We start from the raw sequence: 10408 nt of genomic DNA, 5'->3' as shown, positions 1-10408 counted from the left end.
TTTGAGCCCAAAAAAACATTCATATCTTGTCTGACATCTTTGCTACAAACTCGGGTCTTCAACTCGGGCCTTCAATTGAAAGCCAATTGAAAATCAATTTGATATGAGACAATATCAAAATTATGGTGAATAATATGAGTTTTGGCTAAACATCCTTAAACGACTTATTATCGACTCATTATCCCCAATAGAGAAAAAAAACAGACTTCTTTTCTGTGTGAGAACAATTTTATTCATTCCACCATTTCCTAACAAACGTGCAGTTTAAAACTGTCTTGTTCAAAGATCTTCTCGCTTTTTGGTCTACATCCTCTCGACTGACGAAATAAATCAGTAAACAATTCAATCAGTTTCTACGTCGTGACTGTTCAGTAGCATCAAACAATGTGATCATCGAGGGAGGGACCCAGGGGTACAGTTCAACGGTAGTCCATCATCGCCCCTCTTCTGCTTCGGTCATCACTTATTGAAATAAATCGGTGTTAAAGCCGTCGATCACCAGGATCGCTGTACATTGGCGTTATTATATGATAAATGTCTCGGAGTTTCGGCGTTAATCCACTCATTTTTCCTTGTTTAGTGCTTGAATGAATTCTTCCAGTTTCTCCTGAATTTGTCTTACGCGTTCTGCAAGTAAAAAATAACATGAAATTATCAACATTCATTTTTTCATTCAGTCGTTTATTCATTCATTCAATCATTCATTTTTTTATTCATTCATTCATTAATAAAAATTGAGTTCATTAGTCAAGGGATGAAATAAAATCATTCAACTTCACTTCCGTTTACGATAATCAACTCTGAATAATTGATATTGATATCAGACTATGAAAAAATTCAGTAGAAAAAAATTCAATACGTCAGGAGATTTTGACTTTCATACATGAAACATTCTCTCGAAATTTTTTCATAGACAGAAATTCTTGAGAATGAATTCTCCAAATTTTGTTTCTTACCGCGAAATCCAAGAAAAAAAAACTTTTAAATTCATGCCCAAGGATTTCTATAGTAAAAATACGGACAGATTAAGGGAAACCTATATTACTTTATTCTATGAAAGAAATCGAATTTTATAAATAAATAAATTAAAAAATATAAAAAGACAATAAAAATAATTAATAATAATTAATACCAAATTAATTGAATTTTGAATGAAAAAACCGAAATTCAATTTCAATCAATTTAATTTAATCTCAAATTTCTGCACGTCAACTCCAACCAAAACTCACTCAGTTCCTCAGCAAGCTCCACCCTCCTCCCGGTCAGCAATTTCCTCTTGATCTCACTATCCTGGCTATAATCCTCCAGCACCTCCTTGATCTCCTTGTCGAGCCTCCTGGCCTCCCTATTCATAATCTGCTGTCTCAAAGCCTTCGAAGTGACCTTCAGCATCTGCTGAATCCTCCAGAACAGCACGACATCGCTGCACTCAGTTTCATTCTCATGTCCATTATGATACATGTAAAAAGCCTTCTTGCAGTCATACGCCCTGGTCAAGCTCTGCTGGAGGAAGAACCTCCTGTAAACCGGATGCCAAGTGGACCTCACAAACTCATTATCAACATCGTGCCCACTCCTCTGAAGATTCTTCCTCACAGTGGTCAATTCGTCCTGCGTGAGCATCGGTGCATGCCTCTTGTCAGAGTAAAGAATCTTATCGAGTTCGTTTTTAACAGCCGATCGTCTCGCCTGCTCCTCAGTCTGACTCATCCAGTAGAAGATCCTCTCCCTCCTGCTGGGCCCCAGCATCTCGTACAGTAATTTCTCAGTGCTCTGGAGCTTGTCTTTGACAGAAGTCTCGAGAAACCTGACAGCCTCGTCCCAGTCCCTCTTGTCATTGACATTCCTGTCCTCCAGGGTGTTGAGCTGAATGACCCTCAGCATCTGGGACGCCTTCTCCTCCCACGAGTGCCTCTGGATCGCCTCATTGACAACAGCATTCTTGAGGTTATCGAAAATGTCGTCGTGATCTGAACTCTGCTTCGCCGTGCTCATGAAATTCTCGAACTCGTGCTTCAGGCACTCCCAGCCACTCTCGACGCTCTTTGCTGGCAGTTGCTGCTCAGCCCACTGTTTCAATTTTATGTCCACTGCTGTGTTGAAGGTCCCAGTGTCTCCGGTTTGAGCAGCTGGCAGGTAGATGTTCTCGAAGACGTGCATGGACACCTTCTCCCAGATTCTGGTCATCAGGACTTCCTCCCAATGTCTTGGGGACAGTTGAGACAGATTCACTATTTCGTCCAGGATTTCCCCGCGGGCTTTCTCGAAGAGCTCGTCCCTGTCCAGCTCTCGTAATCTGGGAAAGTTGTTCTTCCACTCGGTTTCGAGGTTGAACCTGGTCGCCTTGAAGGCGTCTGCCTGCTGCTCGACCGTCTCGCGGACCATCTTCCAGAAGCACTCGGACACTGCCAGGCTCAGGTTTCGGGTGGTCACTTGTCCCGACATGACGACCCCGTCCTTGAAGAGCTTTGAGTTCCTGAAGAACTTCTCCTCGTAGTCTTTTATCGTTTGGATACTGTCGTCCGCACGACCTCGGCCTGTCACCACTGCGAAGTAGCCCAGGGCCTTCATGGGGAAGAGCTTGCCTGAGAGGATCTTACGGACCCGGTCCGGATTCGTGAGGTTCTCCTCTACCATGTCCACCTGCAAGGGTTTTTTGTTTACATCACTTTTACTCATTTTCGAGAGAGATCGGCAGGAGAATAATTTTCTTTATTAATATTTTATTATAGTATCAATGGTTGATGAAAAAAATTTAGTTATGATTTGTTGTCGTAATTAATAATAATGCCAAACTAGATTAGGTTATACTATATTATTTTTTTTCGCATTTTTTCGTCTTCAGGATTAGATTGAGTTAAGGTCCGGGGGGATTATCTTTCGAACGTTATCTCGATTGTTTTTTTATCTTTATAATGAAAAATATATCACACTTTCCAAAATTATGATTGTACAATCGAAAAAATGTTGAAAAAACTGAAAAGCATTTTTAATAAAAATTAAGAAATGAGTCCGATGAAGAGGAAATGGTGAATGGATGATTTATAATGGTAACTAACGATCTGAGAACCATTGACTACTGTGACAAATGACGACCCAACAGCCATTAGATGCATCAAATTATTAATTTGCAATTTCCTCCCTATTGAGTTTATTTCTCAATATTATTCAAAAACGGTCTTTGAAAATGTTCAGCTTTTTTTCAACGCTTTTTTGATTGTACAAGAATAATTTTTGGAGCCTCCAGGGCTATGTAAAACTGAATACCAATTGGAGATCATTTCAGATTATCAAAATAAAAAAACAACCAAGATCACGTTCGAAAGATAATCCACCCGGGCCTTAATGAGATAGATTCCATCATTAATTAGATGAGCATTCCATAATGTGTACGGAAAATCTCTGATTAATTGAGTAATAGAAAGTTTTTATTTCCGATTATCGTCACAGAGAATGACATTTTGATAATCATTGACCATTTTTTCGTCAAATATTTATCAATGAATTTTTTTATTTCACCTTCGTGAGAACAAAAATAGTTCTTTTTCCAGTAGGATCCATCTGCGCAACAAGATCAGTGACATTGCTCCTCTCAGCGTCCACAGAACCATCCTGAATGCACAAAATAATGGCATTTGGATTGCTCATGTACTGCTGGGTCATCTGACGAATAGCATCCCTGGTGTCCTCAGCCATGTCAACAGTAACAGTGCTGATGATCCCAGGGAGATCAACGAGAACCATTCGCTGGAGTCCAGGGCCCTTGACCGTCATCGATATCACGTCCTGACTGACTGTCTTCCCATTCTTCACGCTGTTCTTCATTCTCAGCTCAACTTCACGCCTCAATTCTGCTAATTCGGATTCTTTCGTGAGGTCGAACTCTCGAGAGCTGTCTTTGAACTGAGCGATGTGGTAGGGACCCTCGCTGAGGGTCACTTTCACGGGCGCCCTCGTCATCATTTCACCACCACCCCTTTATTCCAATGTAAAAATTGAATTGTTTCGCATTAAAGGGGACAATAACAACAATTCTAAACCGCTGGTGCCCTCATCTATCGTGCTGGAGGGTAAACTACTTTAGTTTTAATGTAAATAATGAGAAAAAATTAGGTTTTGATTTGTTATTGATCAGAAAGAGACTTTAGACGAATAAAATCTTCAAAAGTGTCCTTACGACACAATTTCAAAATTTTGAAATTCTCAAATTTTGAAATTTTTTACTCTGAATGGAAGCTTTGGATTCGTTAAATCTAAAATTTCCAATTTTTTGGGTCAACTTACTTGTAGAAATTTTGAGATAAAAAATTCCAAAACCCCAAAAATGAAAATTTCTAAAAAAAAATCATTGAGTTATATTTATGCATGGATTGTGTATGTGTGAAATCTCTCTTGAAGATTCCATCAATGAAAAAAGTCAAAACCTAATTTTCTATCATTTTTTTACATTGAACCACACGTAGGAAGCTCATCAGCACGATAAATAAAAGCCCCTGAAATTTGGAAATTTCAGTGTGGTTTTTCTAAAAAAAAAAACAGAACAAAAATATTTCTCATGTTTTCTAAACTGACTCATTTTAACTAAATAAAATAATTTAGAATAATTATATGGAATAAATAATCCATTTATTGCAAATGATTTTATTGCCTTCCCTTTATTTCAATTATTTTAATTTCAACTGATGAATTTATTAATTTTGAAAATTTTATTTGTTTGATAGCCACGAAACACAAATAAAGTTTATGCAATTTAAATAAACAATTTCTCTGGGTGCAATTATAAAATTAATAATGATTCGTTGTACCTTGGGAATATCCTTGCTTGGGCAATCATCTCCAGTACAGAAGTCTTCCCAGAACTCTGATCACCCACCACCACAACTCTTGGTAGATGATCAGCTGTCGAGTAAGCACTGTCATAATCATTCAACTCGTCCAGAACGTCACTGTACATGTCTATAAGAGATTTCTAAAAGAGTAAAAAGCAGGAGTTGAACAAAATCATCTAAAATTGAGGCTTTAGTCTCCAATAACTCGAGATTGGCAGCGTGAAATTTGAAGAATTTCATCTCATGTTCAAGCTATTTTTTTTCTACGCTTCAAAATCAGTCCAGATTAATCCAAATCTCTTCATTCATTCGCGCATGACAACGAATAATAAAAAAACTTAAAGCTTTATCTGAGAAATTCTATTTTCATTGGTAATGAAATTTTCATAATAAAATTTAAGGAAACAAAACTTGAAAAAATATAATAATAATTCAATAGAATTTTGTGGAGAAAGCGCCAGGTCTTCCTCTCAAATTTTTTCATGTGTTCAGGAGATAGTGAAGACTTGAAAAGAATGCGCTAATCTCTTCTACCTTAATTTTTCGACTATTGATCTTCTGATTTCCTTTCAGCAGCATTTGCTTCCTCAATTCTTTATTCTCACGTTCAAGTCTCTCCAGTTCACGTTGATACTTCAATTGCATCTGCATCAGTTCATCCTGCATTGCGTCCATCCTCTGTTGCGAAGATTCTAAGATAATACCACAATTTTTAGAAATCATGAATTTCACGTATGAAAAAATTAAGTAGGAAATCGTAGCCCTTTCATTAAGAAACTATATTAAGAATTTTCCACGTTTTTCATTTCTTAAATTTTGTTACGCTCAACAAATGAAAATACAAGTAAAAAACTTGGACAATTTATGCCCAAGAATTTTTATAGAAGAATTAAAATTTATTGACGTTTTTTCCAGCAAATATCTCTCAACAAAATGATAGAATAGAATTGCTAATCTTCAGTAGAATTGACACAAAAACTAATAGCACTTATTAATAGAATTCGAACAGAACTCCAACTCAATTCTTATAGACTTCTAATAGAAATACGAAAGAATAAAAAATAGAATATAGAATTAAATTAAGGCATTATTTTTTTTATGCGTGTTGCAGCAAAAATAAATAAAAAACGCAAAATTTGCGAATATGTCAAAAACTGAAAATGTTAATATAATTAATATGTTATATTTACGAGCTTTTTTCCGATCATCGTCGTAATCACTGCTCAAGGGTCTTGCATATGCCACTGAACTCTTCGCCAACTCCTTTTTTGTATCTAAAAAATCACATGAAATCGTGTTTTTATTAACCAACGACGAATAATTCACTCGTTCAAGATTGGAATGTATTTGATCGAACGTTCAGCAAGAACAATTCCATGAATGATGATATTGAGGGCTTGTGCCAGAAGCATGACTTGCAATTGGGAAGGTGAATGGCGAAAAAAGAACATTCCAATCGTGGGCAATTCAATAGAGTAATAGGCCTGTCCCATTCAGTATTGTAACAATGTTTAATGAACGTACTCAATTATAATAATCGGCTCCAATAATGATAAAAGATATAATCGTGGGTTAAACATATTTGGAAATGCTGAATGGTCAGACTTGTTGCCATCCACTGAGCGAAAAGTATTATTCTTATAAATTTTATTCGAATTCAACTCAATATAAAAGGGAATATTACACAATCAACTTTTATTTTCTGTTTGTTGAATAATATTGAAAACAATAATTCGAGAAATTAATTTATTCATCAAGAGAATTATTTCCTTTTACTTGATTTCTTGATCAAATCAATTCATTCGATATATTCTGAAACTAATGGATTCTAACGATCGAAGTTTAAGCAGAAAATAATGAAATGAAATAGTAAAATAATTTAAAAAATTAATCGTAGAATTTTTTAAAAGATAAATTCTTGTTTTTCTTAGGAACAATTGATGTAAAAATAATTTTTTTTAAATGTCTCTTGAATTGTGGAAACAAAAAAATGTTTATGACTTGACAATTGAATCGATACTTTCAATTCAAATGATTTAAGAATCCTTTTCTCTCGGTGTAAATAAAATTTTTCTCTTTTTACATTTTTTATTACACACCTGAATACACTTGGTTTGCTATGGCTCTGAGTGCATCGAATATACCTGAATAGAACAGACCAAATCATATAAGTATGGAAGAAAAATAATTCCACCCCAAGGATTTTGATTTTTCACTCAATCTGGGAATTCATTCATGCAAATGTTGATTCTCCAGGAATCTAAATATTCGAATAAAAGGTGAGGTTTCAATGGTGCGAACATGAGAGGAGGCAAGTCAGGACGAGGATTATTGTGCTGGGATGAAGCAGAATGGGAACAGGCGTTGGGCATTCATTAGGATTTTTCGTGATCTGGGAACATGTTTATTCGACATGAATCACACGAGCAAGACTCACTCGACAACGTATCCCCATTTTGCTCCTCTAATCTTTGAGTCTCAGCTGCCTTAATTGCGTCCTCTAATCTCTGATTGAACCAGTATTTGTATTCTCGATATTTGGCTTCACTGTATTCCTTTATTCGAGGATCTGAATGTCACATTAAGAGAAATCATTTAGAATTGATATTACAAACATGATTTTTTTGTATAAAGTATGAGTCATGAAATGATGGTTTTATTATTTAAACATTGCAAGTCTGAATTTGACTCTCGACCTTTAGAAAATATTTTAAAAATCTGAAGAAAATGAGAAACTTTACTTTTGGAGGAGGATTAATGAAATAATTTTAAAAATGCAATTTTTGAAAATTACGAGCATTTTCTCTAAATAATTTATAAACAATCAATTTTTCCCCATGAAAATCATTTGTTCAGAATCGTAACAAATTTATTCATATTCAAAGTTTCACTAAAAATCGATTTCGTGTCTAAAAAAATTAGGTTTTCGAAAGTTTAAAAAACTTTAATAATTATTTATGAACAACGAATGTTTAAAAAATAATCATTCTGTGCAATTTGCGTAAAGTAAATTGAAACAAATTGATGTAATTTGAATGATGCTGAATATTCGTGATTTTTTTCAAATTTATCTCGGTCAATTTAATTGACAAATTTGATTATTGAAAATGGTTGAATCTGTAGTGTGGTCTGTACCACATTATAAAAGATACTCGGATATCCTTGAGGATTTAATTTAAATTTTGCAGGTCTGAATTTTAATCTCAATATTGAACCGTTAGAAAGCATTTTAAAAGTCTGGAAAATAATTGAGAAATTTACGTTTCGAGGAAGATTCATGAAATAATTTAAAAATTGCAATTTACAAAAATTACGAGCGTTTTCTATAAATAATGTATAAACAATCAATTTTTCCCCATAAAAATCATTTGTTCGGAATCGTAACAAATTTATTCATATTCAGAATTATACCAGAAATCGATTTCAAACATCGAATGTTTAAAAAAATAGTAATTCCATGCAAAATGTAATTTGAATGTCGCTGAATATTCCTGTTTTATTTCAAATCCTTCTCCGCAATTTAATTGACAATTTAATTTGATTTTTATTTAATTTTAATTTAATTTGATGATTGAAAATGGTTGAATTTATAATTTATAATATGGTCTGTACCAAACTGCAAAAGATACTTGGATATCCTTAAACAATTAAACAATTAAACATTTTTCAGTTATCGTCGAAACGAATTAATTGACTACATCACCAACCCAAATAATGAAAACGAGCAAATAGAATGTAATATTCTTGATCCTGAGGATTCTCACCAATTTCTATTTTATCAGCGAGAGTATTCTTAATATCTATCAACGATCCCCTGAAGTTCTGCCACTGCTGCTCAGTTGGCATGACATTGTCCATCCACTCGAGCCCTGGCAGACCCTCCTTCCATTGCTCATATTTCTTCTGAAGGGTCACACCACCCCCAACAGCACCCCCCAGCAATAAATACCGAATCTTGAGGACTCCCCTCAGCACTCGACCCACTATCATCGCATATCCACGATTTGGATTGATGAAATATCGGGATTGGGGGGTACATAGCAGAGGTCTGTAAAATCTACTCAATTTTCCAGACATCAAGTTTCTCGTTGTGATCACAGATATCGGGTGACGAGAGCTTTTGGATATCAGCAAAATGCTGTGTCTGGAAAGATGAATAATCTAATGGGCAACTTGCAGGAATTTTTTGCAATTTTTTAATCCCGTTTTTTGGGACTCCATTGTGTGTAATAAATCATTTTGTCAGAAAAATGTTGTAGTGGCTCCAAAGAGTGAATATTGATTATTTATCATTATTATTATTAATCGTTTAATTATTACATAATTAAATGATTAATAATAATAATCCGATAAATTTTTTAGTCTCCAATTCTCAATTTCTGACATTTATTCTATTAAAAATTCAATGAAATCAATTCAACAAATTCAATAAATTCTGTAGAAAAATCGAATTCGATTGACTGATTGATTTTTTTTTGAACTACTAAATCTATTTTTGCGACAAAAATTTTTCTGTCGCAAAAATAGTTTGCTGAATAATATGAAGTTCAATAGAAGAAAGTAGAATTTCGCAACGAATTCACTAGGTTTTTCTATGAAATTTTCCATACGTGTCCCTTTAAATATCCTCACCATTGAGAAAAGAAAACCCGTGAGGATACTGAAAACTAATAAAACCTGCGTAAAATTGCTCGCAACAATGAGTCCGTACCGTTTAAATTGCAAAATAGACCCAAAATAAAATAAAATCTCATGAACTTGTAAGACATTCATCAGATTTTTCAGAATATAACCTTCCAGCTGCTTTGAATTGCACCATAAAATCGTTTAAAAAAATGTCAGCGCCGATTATTGCATCAAGTGGCATTCAACAATGAAAATGTTCATTTTCCCAACTGACCTTGGAGTTCAAGCAATTAGTAATCACGATCATCTTCATGATTCAGGAGAAAATGAACACTGGGAATATAACCTATCAGTGGCTCCAGAATGAGCCCAAATTACTCCGCAATAGAAGCGCAAAAAACGTGCGATTGAAGTCTAGTTTAATTTTGTTCACTCATAAATATCGGAGTACTGTAAATGGGAGGATAATTATTCAATAAATGCAGAAAGCTTACCCAAAGTTTCCACTCAAAATTTGCTTCATTTTCACGATCTATCTCGAACCTCTTGTCACTCTCAGCAATTTGATATTCATTAAAATAAATCCACAGAGGGTCGAGCATGTATGTACCACAAACCCTAGGAGTCTTGAATAATTAACCGAAACACGGGGACTAGTTCATCTGCAGATGAATTTCATTTTGATATTTCCAGGAAGAATCATATAATCGTAACCCCCAACCTCGTTCCACACATCGAACGGCATTGGAGCTTGCAGAAGGGGCCGCATGCCGCTCTGATTCTGCATGCCGGGTACCACGCACGAAAAAATTTAATAGAAAAACCTATCGAATTCGTTAGAAAATTCTATTGAATTTCTATTAAACTTTCTATTAGTTTTTGGCTGATTCAATTGACATGTTCAATAGAAAAAGTCAACAGAATTCGATTTTTCTATATAACTTATTCTTTTC

The 10408-nt window shown here is 34.8% G+C and overlaps 1 protein-coding gene across 2 annotated transcripts; it reads right to left on the bottom strand.

The window, feature by feature from the left end:
• Positions 1–209: 209 nt before the first annotated feature.
• Positions 210–10199, bottom strand: LOC107035698 (dynamin-like 120 kDa protein, mitochondrial). Of its 2 annotated transcripts, XM_015253244.1 has the most exons (10): positions 9950–10199; positions 8594–8973; positions 7267–7398; positions 6929–6973; positions 6020–6103; positions 5364–5521; positions 4806–4969; positions 3520–3976; positions 1230–2643; positions 210–627 (listed from the first exon to the last, which is right to left on the bottom strand). In XM_015253244.1, exons 1-10 carry the CDS (start codon positions 9976–9978, stop codon positions 563–565), a joined length of 2928 nt encoding a protein of 975 aa, XP_015108730.1. In that variant the 5' UTR covers positions 9979–10199; the 3' UTR covers positions 210–562. The 2 variants fall into 2 exon arrangements, with proteins under 2 accessions (XP_015108730.1, XP_015108732.1); XM_015253246.1 differs by lacking the exon at positions 6929–6973.
• Between the last annotated feature and the right edge of the window lie 209 nt (positions 10200–10408).

Source organism: Diachasma alloeum, unplaced genomic scaffold, assembly GCF_001412515.2.
Source record: "Diachasma alloeum isolate Michigan unplaced genomic scaffold, Dall2.0 Dall_scaffold_00200, whole genome shotgun sequence".
Taxonomy (NCBI): domain Eukaryota; kingdom Metazoa; phylum Arthropoda; class Insecta; order Hymenoptera; family Braconidae; genus Diachasma; species Diachasma alloeum.
This window is presented reverse-complemented; position numbering and strand designations above follow the sequence as displayed.

Excerpts from the sequence above, each read along its gene's own strand:
- LOC107035698 (XM_015253244.1), bottom strand. The coding sequence starts at position 9,978 with ATGAAGCAAATTTTGAGTGGAAACTTTGG. Across the intron at positions 6,104-6,928 it reads AGCAAACCAAGTGTATTCAG|ATACAAAAAAGGAGTTGGCG; the intron begins GTGTGTAATAAA and ends GTGATTTTTTAG. Across the intron at positions 628-1,229 it reads GGAGCTTGCTGAGGAACTGA|AACGCGTAAGACAAATTCAG; the intron begins GTGAGTTTTGGT and ends TTTTACTTGCAG.